The 24,054-nt window shown below is 41.2% G+C and overlaps 1 protein-coding gene across 4 annotated transcripts in view; it reads right to left on the minus strand.

The window, feature by feature from the left end:
* Window positions 1-9,991: 9,991 nt before the first annotated feature.
* The window catches only part of LOC133952290 (SPRY domain-containing SOCS box protein 4-like), a 39,543-nt gene continuing 25,480 nt past the window's right edge, over window positions 9,992-24,054 (minus strand). For 3 of the 4 annotated variants that reach the window (XM_062386669.1, XM_062386668.1, XM_062386670.1), the window contains 2 exons: window positions 21,869-22,759; window positions 9,992-11,291 (listed from right to left, as the gene is read on the minus strand). In XM_062386669.1, coding sequence (XP_062242653.1) covers window positions 11,164-11,291; window positions 21,869-22,577 — 837 coding nt within the window. In that variant the 5' untranslated portion in view covers window positions 22,578-22,759 and the 3' untranslated portion in view covers window positions 9,992-11,163. The remainder of the gene's footprint in view (window positions 11,292-21,868; window positions 22,760-24,054) is intronic. The other variant, XM_062386671.1, reaches the window with a different exon arrangement.

Here is a 24,054-nt window from a genome sequence, read left to right on the forward strand (position 1 = left end):
GGGGAGCAAGATGGCACCACGTACGACCCTACTCGGATAACTTTCACGATGGACGAGCTTCTTACCATCAGGGACACAACACCATCCGATGTGTGTCCGAACTTCCTCACCTCTTCCGTGGATTTACCAATCAAAGGTGCGGTGGTCCTCGGTCACCCAGCGAGGGGGAGACGGAGAGGAAAGCACGCTGGAGCCCTGGTGCGCTTCAGGGCGAGAGGATTACGCTCACCTCTCCCGGGCATTCTCCTGGCCAATGTCCGCTCGCTGTGCGATAAGATGGACGAACTGCGACTTCTCATCCGGACAAATAGAGACTTTTCCCTTTCTTCTGTCTTGTGTTTCACGGAATCATGGCTGACCGAAGCCACACCGGACTCCGCCGCACAGCTGACCGGCTTTCAGCTGTTACGCGCGGACCGCGACCCGATCCTCTCACGCAAGGCAACAGGCGGAGGGATTTGTTTTTATATAAACCATGGCTGGTGCAGCGACGTGAAAGTGATTTTACAGTCCTGTTCTCCGGACCTGGAAACTTTCTTCATCACCTGCAGACCGTTCTAATCTCCCCGTGAATTCACCTCTTTCATCCTGACTGGAGTTTTACATCCCACCGCAAACCCTCGTTCGCGAAGCTGAACGACAACTCGCAGAGCAGATACTGGGAGTGGAGAGAAGGAGAGAGAACACGTATTCCCCCTGTTTTTGTCCTTGGGGGCTTTAATGAGGGGAACTTATCTAACAAGCTCCCCAAATACAAACAGTTAATCGAATGCCCGACCAGGGGGGAGAACACTCTAGACCAGTGATTCTCAAATGGGGGTACGCGTACCCCTGGGGGTACTTGAAGGTACTCCAGGGGGTACTTGAGATTTTGTTTTTATATATTTAAAATTAGCATCCATTCAAAAATCCTTGAAAAATTGTAATTTAACAAACATTCAATAAAATATAAGTGTAAGTTCATGAACTAAATTTTATATTCAGTAGGCTTTTCAATTTAATTATCCTAAAAAAACAGAGTCTCCCCCATACCGTAGTTTGACCCAACCTGGCACACGCCACCTGTCGTCACCTGTCATCACCTGCCTTGAAAACAGCAATGCTGCTGAAACACGGAGGGACAAGTACCAAAGAAGGCGAAACCAGAGCTGAGAGCCTTCCCTAAACAACACCGTGAGAGCTTGTGCCTCTTCGGAGCCTTGCTAAAACGTAAAAGTTTTCCGTTGTGAAGTTAATCATTCATAACAAGTCCGTGTCTCTACCGGTACCCTTTCAAAATAAAAGCATGTAATACAAAAGCGGAAATGAAATTGTATGACCTTAAAGCGAGCAAATATTTCACAATAAAATAACAGAAAGACACTTCAACAATATTAACAACAACATAGATTGGGTTATTTACACTTTTTGTTTTTTCTGTGGGGAGAGATTAGCCAACAGTGGCATTAAGCCACCACATCTTCAGCGGTATCTCCAGACAAAACATGAAAGTCATGTTGGTAAGCCACCTGAGTTTTTTAAGAGGAAACTTTCTGAATTCAGGTCATCTCAAGACACGATGCGAAAAGCCTCCCCGAAGCAGAGGGAAACAAGCTACCTGTCAGTATTTTTTTCGATCCTTAAAGAAGATATTTTATGATGATAAATATTGAAAAAATGTTTTGAGCTAACCTTTAGTTAAAACTAAGTTAATGATTTATTTTTTGGGAAGAAGTGTTTAGCTATAATTAAGTTCATGAGTTCAGTTTGAGAACATATATTTATTATGATCCCAAAAGAGGTCACTTTAAGTTGATAATTATTTTGATTTGCACAAATCTTTATTTATATTGAGATAATAATAGTTATTTTTTATATCTTTTTATTTCGAAATAGTTCAAGAGAGACCACTAAAAATGAGCAATGTTATGGACATTGATGGAGTTTTAAAATGCTTTGCGCTGGTTAGGGGGTACTCGGCAGAATTTTCTCTTCGAAGGGGGTACGTCACTGAAAAAAGGTTGAGAACCACTGATCTAGACCACTGCTACAGCACCATCAGCAAGGCCTATCATGCAGTTTCCCGCGCTGCCCCGGGTCTATCCGACCACACTCTCATTCACCTGATCCCTGCTTACAGACAGAAACTTTTTTAACCTGCTGTGCTGAGATCCAAGAACTGGAGCAGCAGAGAAGCTGTGGAGGAGCTGCGTGACTGCCTGGACGAATACACAGATGCTGTGACGTCATAAACAAGCTTCTGTGAAGACAGATTTATTGATTTTAGCCACTTTAAGGATGACTGGTGAAGTCACTGCTGGTAAGAAGCATTAATGGAATCATGAGAAGCCCAGCTTCAAGTTTACTGAGCAAACTCAGTCTACAGATTAAGTGTGTGATATTGTGAAAAGCTCTTAAAAGAGCCAGTAAATGAACTTTGAGTCGAGATAACTTGATGTCTTGTTTTCTTCCTCCTCTGAAGTATTATTTTCTGATATGTTTACAGCTCTCCAGCACAGTGAATCCCTTTCATGACCTCATAAACCAACCCTCTCACTGGCCTGGGATCATCTGCTCTTGAGTGAGCTGCAGTTACAGCGGCGCACAGCAGCAGCACCACGCCACTTCACTGTCAAGGACACACAAATCCACTTTGCTCTCATTATGAGGCCACCATGAGAGCGGTGTGAAGGAAAGGCCAGTTTCATTGTGCCAAGAGAAGAAGCTAATCAAACAGTTTCAGCTCGCGGAGCTCAGGGGATTCAAGAGGAACTTGAATCATTTCACATTTTTAAGATCAGTTGTGCAACACAATGAGTTTGGAGACCAATGATTTTCATCAGAAAGCCAGAGGCAGAAATGTTATTTTCCATGTAAGGAACAGGTTTTGTGTATGGACGTAAAAAGTCTTCATAAGTTAAATAGAGAAATCTGAATAAAAATATGACATAGTAGGTATTGAATAGGTTTAAGTCAATTTTATTTCTTTCAAGGCTTATTTAACGCTGCTTATGTAGCAATCTAAAACAGTTTTTTCCCTTTGTTTTAGAGGAGAACAGTTCAGATAGAGCATACTGTAATAAAACTACAAACAAAACCACTTCTAAAATAAATACAACTGAAGGTGGGAACGTTTATGGAAACCTATTCTCTCTGCCCAATGTTTATAACAGGGTGTTTCCAGAGTTGGTATCTACTTGGCTTAATGTTAGGTGGCAGTTATTCTGGAACTCTGATAATCCTTCATATCTGTTGTAATTGATGAAGGTCTTAAATTCTATTCATTCTGGTCTTAAAAAGCTGTTAAAAGTTTTAAAAGTTTAACTTGGAGCCTGCAAAGACCATGAAGGAAGATCTCATTAAAAGCTGAAGTAATATTAATCTGCAGTTTTTCAGTATGCATTCAAAATGTCTATTTAATCTTTTCATGCAAAAATAAAGTGTTGTTCAACAAATCCACGACTTTTTGTTGTTGTTTTAGCTTGAAACCACCAGCTTTCATTTTTGATCAGGCACCCATCTCCAGGCCTGATTACGTGACGGGGGGTCCTGCGGGGTCCTGTTGACTTTCAGCAGCTTTCAGCAGCTTAGAAAGAAACTGCGACTGCTTCGCTTCACGCACTTTAATGGAGCCGTGGACGCGTTGACTCGTTTCAATAGGGCCTCACGTCTGTCAGTGCTCGGGCCCTTTAGGAACTTGTGCGTAGGAGGAAACCTGAACAACAGGAGACTTACAAAGAGGCGTAGAGAGGAGCAATTTGTCGTAAAAGCCCAATCACAAGAGGAACAACAGAAATTAGTTTTTAATGAAAAGTATTTGGAGAAGCAAAAAAACGGGGAAAAATCCACAGGAACTTGGGGACATAAGCTGATCTTTGAAGGAAGATACGATATATTCTTCCAGTGCTGGGCCATTCATCTCCAATTCCAAAAGCACACTTACTACACCGTGCCACTTTTTGCAGATTATTTTTGAAAATGATTTTGTCAAGGCGTGTCAACATTTTTGGGGTGATCTCAAAATCGTCATCCTCAATTTCGACCCATATGTCCATAGATCTACAAACACCTTTGCTTTATGAAAGATCCTCGAAACCAGCTTCATAACAATTATCCTGATGAGTAATTTCCTTCCGTCCTCTGTTGGCTCTTGCTCTTCGCTGTATTCTTCCTTGAATTCAAGAGTGGTCACCTCGCTTTCTGAGCCAGACCCTTGACAATCTGCTGAAGGCAGTCTGGGCCCACCGATCAGGCCCTCTGAGACAGCTTTTTCTAAAGTATTCTTATTTTTCTCCAAAGAGGATGAGATGGCTTGATCTCTACCAGACAGCTTTCTATTTACACTTTAGAGTTTACATTTTCTGTCGTTAAATCAGTTTTGACTGGAGATTGTTTGTGTGAAGTTATTAATGATCATGTTTTCAGATTGTTGTAATTGATAGGCGACTCACCCATACTAAGAGGTAGAAGTGCTACATTTAAATAAATTGTTATATTGTAGAAAAGAAAACTTAACGTGACGAAATCCTTCAGTTAAAGTAATTTCAGCACTGATAAAAACGATTTTCTTTAGATTTGAGGAATCTTTTCTAGCTCTTAAAGGAGTTATGGATAAACTAAATGCTGCACCGTTTGCATTGCACCCGTCTATGTTGGCATTGTTATTCTAACAAAATATTATAGCAAAACGTTTTTTAATGTCAACAAATAGAAGCATGATTGCATCATGGGACATTTTTTGCGTTTTTTGAACTTGCCTCATACTAAACTCTAACCTACAAGATACTGTTGCTTAAATTGTTTTTAGTTGATTGCAGAAAATAAGTTTATAATTTTTTTTCTAATCTATTAACTGTTTGTTTCAAACTTCTCCAAAATTAGGACCTGTTGCTTCTCTCTGTTTTTAGCCTTGCATTGTAAATTGAACCGTTTTGAGTTTGAAGCACTAACTTTCTAGTTAGGGTATGGCCCGCTCTACCTCCTGAGCCACAGCCGCCCAATCAAAATGACCAACCACAGACCCAGTTCGGACTTATGAAAAATCTCTCTGCTGTGAACCTGCAGACATTACAGTAGTATACAAATTGCAGGGATGGCCCTTTAAAAACCTATAACCATAATGATACTCTCTTTTCATCCTCTCGTGCATATTTGAGCTGTAGTAACTGCAGAGGACCAAAAGGTGGCAGCATTGATGTAGCAAATACTTAATCCAGCTGCATCACTCTGTCTAGTCAAAGTCAAATGAGGGGAAGCAGATACTCAGATAAGGTTCAGGAGAATCTTCTAATCGAGTTCATGTTTGATCTGTTTTTCTTTTTAAACTTAATACAGATGAAACATATGTTGTAATTACAAACATTATAACATTTTCACACAACAACCTTCTCTAAGGAGTGTTTTCAGTGAATCACACATTGGCAAACTCAAATGAACAGGACAATTTGTAGAGCTGGATGGACCAGACCAGAATTTGAGCATCCTTTACCCCATCTGATAGCATGGACCTCTTTGTTGAAGACAATTTTGGACAGCTAACATTAAACTAAAAACGTATATATATATATATATTTTTTTTTTAATTACAAAATAGCCACCAGAACAAGGATAACAACATTTAAGGTCATGAACTTTAATAGATGCCTGTCATTGGCTGGTTTTGTGTTTACATAAGGTGTGATGGGCACAATGCTGAGGAAACAGAACAGGCCAGTGGGCACAGATGCCATTGCACAGTTTCTCTGACGTCATACAGTGGATGCATGCATGCATGTGTGTGTGTGTGTGTGTGTGTCTGTGTGTTCATACGTGTTAGTGTGTACGTAGATGTGGAGAATTGAAACAAAAACGTTATGCATAGTCTGTTGCAACAGTGGCCGTCAAGACTATAATTTCATCCTCTCAGCCAGAGGTTTCATGAAACTGTTGGTATGCACACACACACACTAATAATGGGAATTTTTAGATACTCAAATGTGATGCACAGCTGAGACACAGTTATACAGCCTCTAGGCTGTAGCCAGTAATTAACCAAGGTATGTGTGTGCGCCTCTGGATATGTTATCACTAATTTTAGACGTCCCTGTGCGGTAAGGTGCTTTATTTTAGCCTAATAGGCAGCGGGTGACATTTGAAAAGGTTGAGATAGTAGGCAGGAGGTCCGACTGGATCCCCTGGAAAATATTAACTAGCACTATGGATGGGAACTTCATATCAGTTTGACTACTCAACAAAATAAGGAGAAAAAATAAAATAAAATGAAAGAGGACACACCTCCTGCTATTTCTGGGGTTTTGCTCAACCTCAAATGTATACCAATAAAAAAAACTGTGTTCAGAGGGAGAGAATGATGAAAGCGAGGAGACAGACGGAGAAAAGATGAAGTGATGGATAATAAAAGGTACCACACTGTTCTTATTGGGCCTCACACTGAGCCCTCCTGCTGTGATAGTGACTGTGTGTGCCACTGAGATAAGAGTATGACTCATGCATATCTCCAAGTAGCAGCGAAAGGTAACAAAACTAGCGTTGCTGAAATCTGAATTCAGCGTTCTGACCATTTCCGTGCTCATTAAGCTGCCGTTTACAAAACTGTACATCTGTGCATTTTATTTTTCTTCCTCTGAAGCTTTGCCCCATTTCTGCAGGAGTCGAATGTTATCTCGACTCAGATGCTGAGGAAAAGCAGGACATAGCGCAGATGAAACAGGCCCTCATTCCTTCACTTGTTCCACCATCACCTTCTTCTATTTTCCACCTACTTTTTCTTTTTCATTTTCACTCTCTGGCACTCCAGTGTACCCATCTCAGCCCATCTCGTCCTCCTCTCATTCACTAATCCCCCTCTCTCCTACTTTTACTGGCGCCTTTTGTTCATTTTGTTCCTCTTTATCGTTCCTGCAGTTAGCGGCACCGTGTTCCAGCCGGGAGAACAGTGTGTTCAAGCAGCATTTTGAGGAGTGTTTGGTGTGATGGTTGAGAGAGTGCTGTCACTGAGGCTGAGCTATTACTGCACATATACTATTTTTAGACTGAATCTTACCACTTAAACAATCCGCACCATAAGTAGATTCATCACAAGCCAATTTAATTACAATCATACTAGACTATTTTTTATTGTCAGGTTTATTAAATGAATCTTTGGCTCTTGGAAAATTATGATATATATTAGTGTAAGTTGATGAGTCCTCTATTAGAATAGGTGTGTATTTGCCTGTAATGTGCTTCCAGTCTCATTCCAGGTCATCACCCTCTATCTCCTTATGTGTTTGTTTGTTTATGTAAGAAAAACAAATATGTCGGTCTGTGGGAGGTCACAAAAAAATAACAAAAAATTATTTTTGAGAAAAGCTCTATCTATTAAAGCCAAAACAAACCATGTAAAGTCTATGACGCAGTATTTCCCCCCCTCACTCACACTCTCACTGTTAATTAAAAGAGGAAGGGTAGCCTGTGTTTATGGATTCAGGCTTCAAACATATACTGTCAGAACATTTTGAGGAGGATTCACTAATGACAAGGAATCATTTTGAAGTAGCTCCGGAGCATCAAAGAGATACCAAAAATGAAAATTACTCATCATCTACTCACCAGTACGCCGATGGAGGGGTGGGTGAAATTTTTTTTCACAAAAGACTTTTGCCGTTTCAGGGGTTAACAGTGCTTCAGTCGAAACCAGTTCAACTGAGGTAAATGGTGACCACTTCTACAACCAGAAAAAATACAGAACATGCCTCCACACTGCTCCTGAAAAAAAGAATCCTCCTACAAAACTAAGTAAGAGTAAATACATTAATATTCTATTTATTTATGCTTAATATTAGCAGGTTTGGTAACATACAACCCAACAATCAGCCAAACTGCAGGTAGTCTCTTTGATGGTGGCGAACATACATTGGACATAAATGTGGTACAGTCGCAGCCACAATTAGGTCAAAAATCTTCCTTCAGTTTGAGGAATTTTGTCTCCGGAGAAATCGTCGGGATCTCTGCCCATCTCTAGCATGGCCTCAACCATCCATCTCTTCCTCAGCTCATAAAGCCACTCCATATAACATGTATGCAAAGAAGAAAAGAAAAGCAGGAAGCTTTGTAATAGGATCACAGAGGCTCGTAGCAGCCATTACTTTATCACAAGTGGTTCTTATAGCTCACGTTTTACTCACCTTCAGTCGAAGAAGGTACAACAGAAGTTAAAGCTCTGCGAAGGACTAATTGTGCTTTTGAGCAAAGAAACCAGGGAGAATTGAAATGGCCCGAGCAGAGTGAAAGAAAGGAGACAGGAGAGTCAGTTCACAGGATGTGAAGGCGACGGAGGAAAAGACAGCAAGATGAATTGAAGTGAAGCCTCACTGTCAAGAGGCAAATATGGATGTAGCAAAGCCAAGTCCTTTTCAACCAGATCAAACAAGACATTAGCTTCAACTTTCAGGCTTGTTCAATAATCCTTTAGAGGACTGCTCGCTGCATTATTGAGCAGCTCTGCACGCTGAGCAGCAGACACACGCTACAGTTGGCTATCAGTTGCCAATCTCTTCTCTCCGGAGTAACTCGTATTTCAGTATCTTATTCTCATTTGTTTATTTTGATGTCGAATTACTAATAAAACAAGTACCCTGGCATGGCGTCCAACCGGTTGTCATTATTAAAGCAATGAAACATCCATGTCCTTCATGTGTGTAATGGGTAACTTGTAGTTGTAATGGGTAACTTGTAGTTGTAGACAGCATCGGTGCTGATAAAGTTCACATTCAAAATAACACAACACGACTTACTGCCTATACACTAAGCCACACTCCCTGTAGCTACTGTTCCTATGCTTTTCACACACACACAGTAGTTTGAGGGTTTGAAACTTCACACAGATGTGACAAATAGAACTACAGGCCTCTCATCAGTTTTAACTAGCATAACTTATGATAAAACTCCTCGAGTTGGTTCCATTTTCACCTTTCAACTTTTTATTTTTGGCTGGTTTATTTATTTTTATTGAAAAGCCTGTTAAAACATCTCATATTACACTCAGTGCCATGTTTACCAATATATTGTTCTAAATGACTGAAGTTAAAGCTACATACTTAACAGCAAATGATAAAGGAAGGCAATACATATACAGAACAAACAATTAAGTTTTTGTGTATTTCAGTCTAGATCTTCTTAGTGTCATAGCACAGTATTAAGGAGAAAATTGTTAAAATTGTATTGAACAACCGTGGTGGATTTGAGAATTTTCCTATAGAAAATGTATACTTAAATGTTGCATTTTCAAATGCTACACTTTATTTTCTTAAGAAAAAACGGGGGATGAGGAATACATTCATACACATTCCCTGTGTGTAAGTGGTCCTTTACCTCCAGCAAACCCTTGAAGCCTTGGCATGTTGATTAGATTGAAAACTTCAATTGCATAAAAGTAGACATCAAAGGCAGGTACTTAGAAACTGAAATCACCTTCCATAATAATTTCTGAGTTTAAAACCACAGTAGCAATAGTCATTACATTCAGTTAAAGTAGCTGTTGTGGTTTGGAGGAAGGTTGGTCGAGCCACAGAATGTATTCGCTCTGAATAAATAAATAAAATCAAAGCCTCTAAAATAATTTCTGAAAACAATTTGACCACACCGTCCCTGAGAAACAGTTGCAGACAAGCTACCTGTATTAACTGACATACAGGTAGCTTGGTTTGCTCCCATCCCACATAATTGTTTCCCAACATTAATGTGACCTCTTAGCAATATAATCAGCTAATGACAGGCTTTTTTTAAATAATGCCACATTTCTATTGTGGTAAGCAAACTAGCCTGTTGGCCATGTTAATATTGTAAAGCTTATATAAGAGCAAGTACGTGCTCAGTTGAATCCATTATTAACAATTTAGCTGTTTTTGTTTTGAACAAGCTATGATTGGACAATCCCTGTTCGAAGGTGAGAGAATGATCGATGAACACAGCACAGCTTTGAAGGTATATTTACAATTATGTTATGGATAGTTAAAAACATACAGATACAAAGTGAGTGTTTAGCTGACTTTATTCTTATTCACATTTAAAAGATTCTCGTGGCAGCACATTCTTCCACCATCGGTGCAAAACATTCAGTCCTGCAGAAAAAAAAAAAATCTCATAAGACCAACATCTTAAAAATAAATGTCGGATAAAAACCCACATGAGGGTCAGACAGCAGAAAGAATATGAAAAAGCAGCATTTAAAACTTTTTCTGGGTGGTGGGGTTGATGTGCTTTGTTTTCTGTTTCAGAGCAGGCACATTAGCAGTCTAAGACAAAGCTTCACCCCTGGGTCAATCTCCATCAGCGCTACAGAGCCGACTACAGCAGATGTGGTCCTTCGAGTTTGACAAACATAATGGACGGTTCAAATCAAACTGGAGTGAATGTCGGAGCGATTGAGAGAAGAAGAGAGAAGCTGGCAGAGGAGGAGGGGTTCAAAATGTGTTTTTAGCCTGTAGGTTGGAACTGCTTACTTGTCACTGAGTTGTCTACTTAGTACACAAAGTGTGGGCTTTGTTTCTATACACTCGTGACACACACTGTCCATATGTAAGCAGTGTGCGCTACACAGTTAACATACGCCAACAGAAGACAGAGCTGCTTGCTCTCTCTCTCTCTCTCTCCCTCCGTGTCTCTCTCTCTCTCGTGGCCTGAATGAACTGCTGCATCTCCACAGAGCCTGCTGTGTTCCTGGAAATATGCATACCAACATGTTTCTGAGGAAGCTTCCATATACTGTCACCCAAAATCACAGCATAGAAGGCCTGTCTGACTGGGAACATGCTTATATATAAATATACATACATGATTAGCAGTAAACTGAATTGCAATAATCTCTTTTTAATCTCTCTCTCTCTCTCTCTCTCCGTCCAGGAGAAAAACAGCAGTCAGAAGCAACAAAATCAGAAAGAAAAACAGAAAGAAGCTAAAACCAGGAGATTAAAAAAAACAACAACATCCAGAATGGAAAATCCCCAGCTCGTGTAAACAGAACCCCCGTCGCAGCGCAGTCTTCACCACCTGCTCCAAGTCAGAGTCGTAGTCCACATCCTCAGCTGATGTTTGATGGTTATGACTAACCTCCTCAGTTTGGAGGCTGGTTACAATAACAACAAATGGGGTTCAAGTTTCTTCCCACCTGTGCATATGTCTGCATCTGTCTGAATGTGTGTGTGGTCACTGGTACTGGAGGTAGTTCTTTAGAGTCTGTGGCAGTGGGAGTGTGTCGATGTGATGTATGCGCTCTCTGCCCAGCGTCAGTCGAGCTACTCGTCTGCACAAGTCCATGAGGGGCAGGGGCTCCGCTGTGAAGGACGAGAGAGTCGAGACAAAAGGTTAGTTTACAAACAATGAGCACAAGCACATCACCAACACTGAGGAGATGAATGTAGTATAATACAAGGTGCAGGGGAGTATTGTAGAATTAGAATCAAGAAATATCAATTTCTTAACTGTAGATAATATGAATGTTCATAAAACTGAAATACAATTCCCCTAAAAAAAAACTAAACAAACACTGACACTAAGGGCACTACTTCTACATCCATGATTATTCTGACATTCTCATAATACTTGTACAGGTCCATACGTAGACAATGGACTTATTGTTTGTGGTTACTGTTGCTGAAGGTCAGTGACCTTGTTAACCAAACATGGTAAAAAAAAAAGTTTAACATAATGTATGATTTTCTCTTTCAGCTGTATATTTAATTCACTGCAACTACAATTAAACTGCAATCACATGCTTCCATTCTCACGTTACTAGCAGTGGGCAAGATGTTCAGCAGCTGTTAACAATATTGAAATATTCACACTGCTCAGACATATCAGTGTGTGCCAATGGAACGTGACATTTTTCCCTCCCACCAATTTTTGGAGGCAATTGTTGTCTACGTATGTCAGACGGACAGACTCTTTACTGCTGCCCCTCTATAGAGGTCAAGCTGCTCCACCTGGAAGCACCATCTGGTGAAGCAGAACTCCTGCTGCTCAGTCTATTTACAAAGTGTGAAGGACATGAGCATGGGCATGCAAACATAATACACACGCTAATTGACAGGCTACAGATTGAAAAATAGATATTTGTGTTAGTTTCCATGGAGTAGCCTGACCACAACATTGAAAAGACGTCAATCGGAATGCAGACTTGATTCTGTGATTTATTGATCGAACTTACTTTTTAACAGTTTCTTTGCTAGGCAAACGCCTTGACATGACTGAATCAATAAATCGTAGCATCAAGGCTAAAGGTGGGATTGCCGGTAGTCAGCTCCTCCTCAACACTGGTCCAATGTGCTATAATCTTTTTAATTATCACTTTAATTCGTTTTTTCCCCAGTCTTTATTCAAGCGTGTGGTCTTTCAGTTTGAGGGCGGGACTTATTGCTTTCACGTTGTTATACTTTGACTCAAAACCCAGTTCCCCCACTCAAAAACCTCTTGCCTGTGCTTATGTTTGCTCTGCTTTTGCTCAAACTGTGCACTTGCATGAGGAGAAGAGCAAGTGCACATGGAAATCATACATCAACTAAATATCCGAAAAACTAGGCACATGCAGGGGTTATTTGAGGGTGAGAGTAGGGTTTTGGGTGAAAGCCATTTCAAATCCTGAACATGAAATCAATGTCACGCACTCAAACTGAAGGACCATGCTCTTGAATAAAGATGGGGGAAAAACCAGACTACAACATTGAAAAGACAGCAAGTACACAAACATGCAAATTAGATGCTGTAATTTATTGATCAAACCAACATTTTAACAGCTTTTTTCTGAGCAAATGCCTTGAAATAATTGTTTCATAAATTATAAAATCGAGGCCACTAGTGGTGGGGTTACAGCTGCAGTCAGCTTTTCCTCCACAATGGTGTTAGTAACATGTGCAACAGTCTTTTTCATCCCTTTTTTAATATTTCTATGTTTTTTGTCATTGTTATTTTGCTAGTGATTGTGACAATCACAACAAAGTATTTTGCGCTTTCTCCTGCAAAAAATGAGGGGTTGTTGAAAAACACTCAACACACCATACATTTATATGTACAGAGACCCCAAGCCAAACAAGCCCCCTCTGTGACAGAGTAATTTCACTCCGCATCTACGAAAAAAGTGTACCACATTACCACAAACCAAGACCCCTCCAAATGAATGTGAAGCAACTACCCAAAGTCTAGGCTCAAGTGTGCTCATGGAACCAGAGCAGACGGAGCGTCACCAGGGGCCTCAAGCATTCCTCTGGGCATGAACTGCTGCCCCGGTGGCTACGTGACTGCTGAATGGTGAGCATGCAAACACGGCTACAAGGAAACATGAGCTTGTCTGGAGTGAGGACTGGACAAGAATCAGATAAACATCTTCTCAGGTTACGCCAAGATGCTAATTAACACTGACCCTGTTAATTAGCACATAAATCTTCATCAATGTCTCTGTTGGGATCGATGAGGATTTGCTTTCTAGTGATAGATTTTTTTAATTTTTTCCTCACTGACCTCCTCCTCTGTGGTCATGAAGGTGACCTTTGAAAAAACGGTCAGGGGAAACAATGAAATCCGCAGGTGAACAGCAGCTGATGGGGCAGAGAAAAGAGCCACTATCTAGATTTATCTGACTCTGTGTAATGAAAAGCCTTTGTAGGAGCACCGTGGGGACATGTAGCTGATTGAAGATTAATTTGTAGTCACATCAACACGCCAAGTGCCTAAATCAGGAAGACCTAAATGAACTCCGAGGTTTGATTAGATACAACGTGCTGTGACGTGTGCAATGACACTGTACCGCAGCAAGAGAAGGGCCAACACATCACATCCCTCCAACAGTGTCTAAGCCTCTGTGTGCAAAGGCAGTTTCATTCTTGAAACCATTAGCTTACAAAATACTAGAGCTGGTCATACGGCTGTACACATCACCTGGTGCGAAGGAACCCCCAAAGACGGATGTATTTTCTGTTTTGACTTGACAGCACCTATCAATCAGTCCACCCTCGTATCACTTGCTCATCAACGTGGCCCTCGCATTAATGTAGTTTCCATAGTAACCAGCTCTTATCACTGCACTGGTAGCGTAGTCACAGATGCACAGATCACATGCATTGTATGCATCCAGAAGTGCTGCCTTTCTGCCGATTTAAACTGTCAAACAAATGTTGCAATTTGGTCGAAAGAAAAGAACAAAAACATACTTTTCACAGAAGATCCCAAAAACAAGGAGACAGCTGTACATCCAACAGAAATACAGAGAAAATAACAACTGGAGTTAAAAGAGGATTCACCAATCAATCTTCTGCAGAAATAAATATATTAACGGTACATTTAATTCCACCCACATTTATATACTTGTTTTCTGCTCCAGTACTGAAGCTCTGGCTGTCATCAGTACTAGGAACGGAAGGTAATAATCAGCTGCCTGGTCCAAGTGCAACACTTTCATTATGTCAAGAGTGACACATGACTGCTGGCACTAACAAGACAAATCTCACCAGAGACGGTAGCATCACTCTCTGACAGTGATCTCCTAAGAAAGGTGATGCTGTGATTTTACAAACTTCCCGAGAACCAGCCAATACCTGCCGGCACAGACAGGTGTCCATGGTAAGGGTTGCCCGGGGCGACAAGTGGTCTTGTCAATGAAGTACACACTGTCCATCAACCAGTGCTGCAGACAAACACTGCTAAGTGCCCATGTTCTGGTTAATACAAACAAAATACAGATTAGTTCTACCTAGATGAGTTAAAAAATAAATAAGCAATTTATTAAGACCTTTCATGTGGCTGTTCTACCCGTCAAAGAAATGTAATCTACTAATTCCAATATGCATAGTGCCGTGTCGTATTTGTTGCAATTTGGACAACCAATACATTAAATATTAATAAGGAGTAAACACACATGTGAAGAGTGCTCTGTAGCAGCAGTGGCTGGCACTAATCCAAATACGTGACCATGCAGATGATGACATCGCGTTCACAACATTGACAGATTCTCCAGTTATGGGCTCTGCGTACCAAGTTGAAACTTTAATAAATAGGTGACCTGATCTTTATGCAGCTTGACTACTGCACTTCTACAGTTTCAGAAAGAAAGCTGCAACAAACGTTACCATTGGTTGTTTTTGTCTGTCAATTGAAGTTGATAAAGTTATTATGTTCTTTATATATTCCTGCACTAATTTGATATACATCAAAAAACCTAAATGATTGAAAATAAATAGGCAGGTTAAATAATTAATTCATACTCTTTAGCTTCTGAGCTTTTTGTTAATATTCTTCATCTCTATTTAATCCGTCATGTGACTCCTTTCTTTTCTAGCACATGCCTTTTTTAAAGGCCACAAAACTGTTTGACAGAAATATGAAAGCGTAAAGAGAGGATATAGTGTCAGCTGAGCGCCTGGCGGTGCACACACCTAGATGACACTTAATCGAGAACAAAGTGAGGGGAGAGTTCCAGGATGTCAGCGCGTCAGTTTGTCTGCCCTCACTGAGGTGAGAGGGTTTATGGGCAGCAGGCATCAATGAATCTGTGAGGGTATGTGTGCACTGCATAGATGTCAGTTCACCATGAGATATCACAGCCCAGTTATGTCCTACTCAGAGTAAGTGGTAAGATGTGTCTATCTTTCTGGCACGAGTTCCAGTAAACTCCACCTCCCCACTCTAAGTACCTTTCATTACAGAGAATGTATCCAAGTCACACGCAAGGGCTGCAGACTCCCAGCCATCAATATCTAATAGATTAGCATAAAATTGGTGGGCTGTCTGACCTAGTTTTTGTGATGACAAGTGTATGTGTCTACATATTGACTCCTAAGGCACAGACACACCTTCAGTGCCTATTTGTTGTTCACTGACAGGTCAGAACAGAAAAAATGGGGAGGAGATGAATGTATTTCCGGATGGACAGAATAAGATAAATGTATGAGAGAAAAGAAAATTGGAGCAGAACGATGAGGTGAGCAGGAGACAGGATGTAGCAGAGCACATCGCCAGCATGTAACTTAATTAAAGATGCAGGATTTCTGATTTCTTTCTATGGACAGAACACAACATTGAAATAACCGATGTAAACGTGCAGGCTGACTGGTATTGTTAGTCAATGTAATAACGTTGGTTGGCTCATGACGTACAGAGTGGATGCCCAATTTCTAGGGAAAAGATTTTCTTAGTATACCCCTTGTGGCTCCGTTTGGAGGAGGACACTCCCAGTGATGAGCAAGAATATCAGGTACCAGTTAATAGCAGAAAAATCTCACTGAGCATGATCACAATGAGCCTCATAGATAAAGATATTGGCCAAAGAACCTTTACTGTGTTCTTATATCGATGAATTCCAGGATATTGTAAGGTGAAAGCGTCTAATGCCAATAAATGCTATGTGCACACAGAGAAATCGCAATGACTGGACCGCACCAGACTCAATCTGTACAAACATTATTATATTTTGTATGAGTCAGCAATGGACATAAATTACCACAAACACAATACATGGAGTACAGCTACACAGTCAGTGAAAGCTGTATCAAGAAAAAGCCACATAATTCAAGTAGAAAAAAATGGTAGGATCAAAGATTTGAACTCAAAGTAAATATTGTCAAACACAGAATAGAGAGAGGAAACAGGAAAGTGTACAGAGTTATCCGAGCTGCACATCATTGGAGACAAAGCAATGCAGGTGGACCCTCAGGTGGCTTTTGTGGATACTGGACCTGATCGGGACAGGACATACTGGGCCAGGATTGGACAAACTATTTCAAATCATATTTAGGTACAACTCCTTGGTGTGCACACAGGTAGCACTGCCTCCACAGACCTGGGTGCAGTGCTCCCTTCGTGGTGTGGTTGCATCTCCTGATCCACCTCTTGTCTCAGAATTGTTTTAATCTGTTTTCTGAATTAACAGGCCACAATTGGATGGAACATTTTAACTAAAAGCTGTAAAACCATGTGACAAAATATTCTCTTCAACAGGTTTAAAGACTTTAAAAATGGTTATCTATTGCAGCTAAGACCAAATATTCTGTGTGTATGTTCTCAAACATTTGTTTATTCGTAATAAATTTGGAAAAGTGGTTTTAAGACGAAATTACTCCTAGCACCTAGAGGTCTAGCATGCTTGTTTGAGCATTTGTATTCATTATTGTGCTCTTGTCTTGGAGATATTTTGTAAACCAAAAGGTCAAGTGGGCAGAGAATATTATAAATTTTTTTTAAACGTGGAAAATATCAGTTAAAAAGTATCCACAGTTGTATAGACAACGGCTTAAAGTCACAATGCCAACGATAGGACTGAAGAGATTCTCACTAAATGTGCACATATCTCTCGTGTACCAACCCATTCACTTATAAGTGATGTGTAACAACACAACGTATAAAACTAAGTACGCACGAATGCTAGGGATTGATTTCTGGACAGATCAATCCAGGTTCATCTTTTTGTTGTCTCTCCGTGGAGTCGAACCAGAGACGAACCAAAGACCTTTTCTGCCCATAGTCCAAGTTTCTGCCACTAGACCACCGCCTCTCCTGTGTTGAACTAGTGCATCATGTTCAGTTTAACAACACCAGCTTAGTCTTATTGCCCGACACTAAAGTAAAGCAGTGCATTAGGTTAACCATAGAGATGCTTTCATACATCCAAAACAAAAAAAACGTAATGAATGATTTAAATATGACCAACACAATATTAGATACATTTACTATACAATATTCTTTCCCACATTTTTATTTAACTGCTCATTACAGAAACAAGAACAAATCATTGTGCATTCAAGTAATTTAATCAAAGCCATTTTAAGTATAAACACAAGGCATGCAAAATGTACCATCTTGAGAAAAAATTTTTTTAAATTACAGGCGTCTTACTGCTTACTCCAAGTCAGTAACCTTTCCAGTGTTGGGAAGCATACCTTCAAAACGTATTCCGTTACAGAATACAGAATACATGCCCAAAATCGTAATCTGTAACGTATTCCGTTACATTAACTAATCTGAGTAACGTATTCTGAATACTTGGATTACTTCCACATTGAATTGCATTTTATAAGTGTTGGAATGCGGCGTTGTTATAGTCAGTGGAGCAGCAGCAGTTTAAACTCTGTGTCTGTGGATGCTGCGGGTCAGCTGGATGCGCTGGAAGGGCAGCTTGCGGATCAGCAGCTCCGTAGATTCCCGTTCATGTCCGGGTGGACATGCAGCGGTATGGAGGCACCGGGCCTCAGCAGGAACACTCCCATGCTGAACACCTCCGTTTTGCAGATGTGCATGTGGGTGACCAGGGGGGCTCTGGAGCCCCGCCACCACAAAGCACGGCTTGATTTTCCGCCACTACTGCAGTCAGCTGCGGGATGAGCTCGCTCTGTCAGTCCACGATGTCGGCCGAAGACTTTAGGACCATGTAGGTGATGCAGGCTTGCTTCGCTATCTTCTTGATCAGAGGAGTTTTGTGGTCCCGCGGCATTCTTGCCGTGGGTGAGGACAGCAGCCCAGTGCCCTTCTCTCTCTCGCACGTTTTAATCGCGCACGTTGCGATTAGAAAATCGTGTTTTATCATATCGCGATTTTATCACAAATACAGTTAATCTTTCAGCCCTAGTTTCCACAGCAACTACAAACAGCCACAACTCTTTGTGCAAACACTGGAAGAAAGGATTAGTGTTGAAAAGGAAGAGGAGAGACAGTAAAAAGGAGAGCAGGACAGGGGGGGGGGGTGTATACAGAATAAGAGCTGGAGTCAAATAGGGTTCATCTGCAAAACGGAGATCAGTGGTGTCAGTAGTGTGTGAAACCCTTCGTGGTCTCCGTCTCCTTCACGTGTAAATTAGCTTGGCTCAGCTTGTTGCCACTAGGCTGGTGACATGAAACTTGTGGTGAAGAGAAAGGGATCGTTTTTAAAGAAGAGAAGGAGGACGACAAGACCCAGCAGACATTGGTTAGAGAGGTGTGAAAAACAAACAATGTATCTGCAGAGTTAGCCTCCAAGTGGCTCTGGGACTTAAAGCCACAGGATTTGAAATTAAATGCAGAAAAGATACGAAAAATGCATTGATAAAAGATATTAAGGGACGATACAGACAGAAGGAAGCTAGACATGGGAACTACAAGATAAACCACAAACTCACAAAATGAACAAAGTAAATCCTTAGTTACAATAAGGAGTAACAAAAGCAAGATGTTGGAATATGGGAGCACTATCATCTGCGAGCACATTTTGATGTGATTTTATATCATATGGAGAATAGCTGTAGACCTGATATCACACAGTGATCTAATTTACATTCTGTCTGAACACAAGCCTCTCCGAGATATCATTTACATTGTTTTTAGTAGGTTTGTGTGCGTGAGTGGATAAAAGGGAATCTGACTCATTATCTATCATCCTTTCTGTCTCTTCTCTCTCTCTCACAACCCATCTTTCCCTCTGTTTTTGCTCACATTTATTGATCTGGCAAACTTCAAACATGGTAGGTTATAACACAGGAGGAAAGGTAATGTAGTGTCGACTAGAGATTTTTTGATAAGCTGTTCTTAAGAAAATCTTTGACTCAAGGGTGACCTGATGAGAATTGTTTGGTCCAAGGTCAAAGTCACTGACCTCACAAAACAACCTTTTGGCCAAATGAAAACCCTCATGACAAATTTTCATTCACATATCAAATTGGATAAACTGCCATAATGAGAACATTTTATATAAAACTTCAGTGAGACAATGTGTAACAAATAACTACTCTGGCCATTTCCACTCATCCCAGGAAAAAAAAGGGAGGCTTCGTCCATATTTTGTGCAACTTGACTGGTAGATGAACAACACTATGAGGCGAGGATTCTAGTTTATTTCACTGTTGATACAATAAAAGTTGGGGCCTCTAAAATATCAGCGTTTGAGAATTTTCTCTCGCCAATTCCCCCAGTAAATCCAAAACAATAACACAAGATTCAAACAACAAAGATGACAATGGTCGCTCAAATGTGTGTGAAATTTTGTATTGTATGAGCCTTTTAACATCAATTGGCATTTCCTACAATGCAAGGCCAGATGGTGAGCTCAAGAGGCACATTGGAATATCCTCCAGAATTCCTCCTCTATTGGCTTATGTCCACCAGCAAGCACACACACACACACAGAGAGAGACCTCACAGCCATGGAAATGCCCTCCATGTCTCACTAGCTGCTTTCAGACATGCACTGGACCCCGCAGTCCCTCCATATTTTCTCCGGAGGAGGTGCATGTGTCAGCGCAAATGTCAGAGTGAGACGCCCTGCAGTTTCTACAGACTTTATCCGCCTGGCTTTCTAGTATCAAGACTGTAGAAATCATGGAGAAGTCGATGTGTACACAGCAGGGCGTCCCCGCTGGATTCAATGCGAGCGAGTGGGGGGTGGATGGCACTTCTAGCATGTGACAGATGCAAAAATGAACAAATGAACAAAACATTATCTCCCAGCGACAAAGGGGTGACAGACACGTGGATGACACTCACAAAGTTGTCAAGAGTTTGTGGTGATAAGAGCTGATCCACCTCTTGCCCGAATAATGCAGAGGGTTTGATGCTGTTGCAAAACCCGTCTGTGCAGAGAACCTCCCACTGTGTTGTGCATGTGGGAAGGGCAAACTCTGGGTAAACTTCTATGGAAATTCTCTGGATTTACCCAGAGGTCATGTCTGAAAACGGCTACTGTCTGCGACAGCAGCAGCCTGGTTTAGATCCTTTTGCAATGTGCAGGGGGGGGGACTTGGAGAAGGGCAAGCTGACAAAGACACTGATTTTTCTTCAGGAGAGTTGTGAAATAATTTCCAAATAACATCAGAATTGGACCATAGAAGCAAGAAACTGACAAACTACTCTAAGAATCCATAAACAAATAGTCTGACATCAAAGTTCTGCCAGTCACTTAACTGTTTTATAAACGGCTAGACAAGGAGACTTAACAAGACAACTGGGTGGGTGCACAGACTTGAGATGTAACGAGAACCGATACTTACGATACCTTTCGATGCTAAAATAACTAAACACTGATGAAGCCCATTTTTTTGAAGTACCGTAAGCGGCGATGCCAGCTGTTAGCATCGGTGCTGCGGCGCTGATCTCTGAGCAGCTGAGACCAGATAAACTCTGTGTTTTCACTGTTTCCACTGATAAGAAGTGGCCGGTCAGTAAATGAGCGGCTGCTTCACGTGAACGAGCTCTGATCTAACTGTGTGAGTCTCTGAGCAGGTGAGAGGGGCGGGAGGCATGTGTTTGTCCTCTATCTTGGAGCGCGCGCACAAAGACAGACTTTCCCCGCTCCTGGTATTTCTTGGCCTGATACAATGATTATTTAAAAAATTTACGAGAACATGACTTTCACTCACGTTCAACATATGATTGGCTGCACTGTTATGACTTGACTTTGGTTTCCCTTCCCTCCTCCTCACTTAAGGTCAAACCCTCTGTTTTCTCTCTGGACTTGTGGAATTGTTAAGATGTTTATTTTCAGTGAACTTACATATTTCTGCAATGCAAACAGCAGCACCAAAACAGGTAGTCATGATTTATATAGAGGAATATAAGTTATTCAGACGTAATGTAGTTTAAATTATTATGTGCAGGTTCACCACAAATCAGGTTCGGTTAACTGTTTCTCCTGCAATTGTACAAGGAGATCCCCGCCAAGTAAAAACAAGTGCTAGAAAATTGTACAGACTTGAAGTTAAATTGTTCGTTTATATCACAACAAAATCCTTGAATATTTCTATATTGTTATTTTCCTTTCATATTTGATAGTTTACAATTTTGTCAACCGATCGAGAGGTTTGTTGTAGTATCTTCAGAAGTTGTGCAAGTCTGCAAAAGCACTTGACACAACCCCTGTATAGTCACTTGTGTGTATGTGAGCGTGTGCGTGTGTGCCACTTACGATCTAGTCCGTTGACGTAGCGAATAGAAACCTCACAGTGCCCCCACACAGCACTGACGATGGGATACAGTCTCTTGCCCTTTAGCCCTCTAAAAGCCACTCCCAGATACTGTCCATCTACCATGAAGCTCAGCGTTCCTTCATCCATGTCTAGTATTACTGCCAGAGAGTCTGGGAGAACAAAGGACTCGTCTGGCTCCAGGAAGCAGGGGTACGTGGGCGCAGATGTGGAAGCCGGTCGGTTTTTCCCATCATGGTAGAGTCTGTTCCGACCCAGGTCCCAGCCCCAGGACTCAGAGTCCGAGCCCACCAGGGCCAAATAACCCACTGAATGTAAAGGCGCTTCAGCAGTGGCCACGCCCACGACAGCATGGGTTCCTCTCTGTCTGGCAGGCCAATGAATCCGCCAAACATGGAGGCCCCTGGTGTAACCCACTTTTCCCCGGATACAGTCTGTGCTCTGTGCTACGGGGTGTCGGTGGAACGTCAGCTTGTCATCCTCCTTAACAAAGACGTTGAGGGACCTGTCATCGGCGTTCCAAGTGTGGCGAAGTTGATTCTCAAGACTGGCCGGCGGCATGTCCAGCAGTAAATCCAACCTCGGAGGCCGACAGAAATCGGGTCCCCGCAGCTCGTGGCGCACAGGCTGATATGAAGGCTCCCCACGTACATCCACAGACTTAATACTGCCTGAGATCTTCTGGCCCATGGCTGGGTAGGTCCAATATAGGACGGGACAGAGGGGAGGGAGATGGACGAACCAAGGGTGGTAATGGGGGGGGGGGGGGTAGGTCCTGACGTTACCTCATGGGCGCAGTCGCAACACAGTGGGTCCTGGGTGGAACAATGGCGTTGGACACACGCTCTCGTCAGCTGGGGGAAACCACACTCCTGAAACAAAACAAAATCAAACTAAATTATTGGCTCTTGGCTAATCAGCAAGCGACAGAACTGAGTCACAGATTTTCACACCACAAGTATTTCAATGCAAAACATGCATTATTTAGAACAGAATAATTTTGTCCAATAAAAGAATAAATTATATTCCCTTTTATTTTTTTAACTATGACTTCCCAAAAACATTTAGGCAAATAAGAACTTCACACAATTTTGGAAATACAGCAATTAGTTGATAATTACATTTATCAACTTGATTGTCAAAAAAATATCGTTAAAATTGATTCAATTCATGGTCAAAAAGGGGATAGTTTGATACCTTTTTTGGACAATAAAGAAACACTCACACTGACAATCTGTTTAAACAACTTTTTCACTGAAATGAATTAAACTAAGTGATTGTTGGGTTTTTTGACAACTGGTTGCCTAAAACATTCAAAAGATGCAACCAAAGATATAAAGTAAAAGTGTTGATTCATATGCCTGTACATAAAACCCAGACAGAAGCAGAAATATGACATCAACAATGTTGGCTGGCAACACGTATGCGATATGAAAAGAAAAATGAAGGATAACCTTAAATTCACTCCAATTTCTATAGAAAGCTAATACTGCAGCAAATGTGTCATGGAGACAAAATCATTAGAGTTTTGTGTCCAAAAGTGTCACTTTACGTTGCCAGTAAAATGAACAGAGAAACTATATCTAAAAGTTTGGAGCAAATCAAGACGTGCGTGTTCGCACACAGTGACAGTATCTGCAGACTCTCTCTGAATATAGTAATGCAGTGTGTAGTCCTCTCTTCGCAAACAAATGTGATGCAATTCATAATTTATAAGTCTTTATAGGAGAATGTATCCTGAACTGAACGCTCTGAGACATTTCCAAACATGTGCGTGGTTACCATGTGTGACCAGGTAAAGAGAAACTATACCGACATGAGTTCCTCCAAGGAATCACTCTTTTGTTTTTCCTTACTCCCCTATAGTTTCTTAGAAAACATCTCCACATGAATTTTCCATGGAAAGTACAGAAAGTGTTTCACCCTGGGAGCCAGACACAGACACCCACGTGTGTGTTTGTGTGTGTGTGCACGAGGGAGTACATTATACAGAAACAGACGTAGCAATCAAAACAAAACTTGTATGTTTTAAACTTTTAAAGACAACACATGAAATCAGCAAGTCCATACAGAGCTCACAAAGAAAGAATAATGTCAGAGTGAGCCCATCTAAGAATACAACAGCTGATTATCAAAGGATTCACCATGAGCATGTAGATGCCGTTTC

The sequence above is a fragment of the Platichthys flesus genome, chromosome 4 (assembly GCF_949316205.1).
Source record: "Platichthys flesus chromosome 4, fPlaFle2.1, whole genome shotgun sequence".
NCBI classification, from domain to species: domain Eukaryota; kingdom Metazoa; phylum Chordata; class Actinopteri; order Pleuronectiformes; family Pleuronectidae; genus Platichthys; species Platichthys flesus.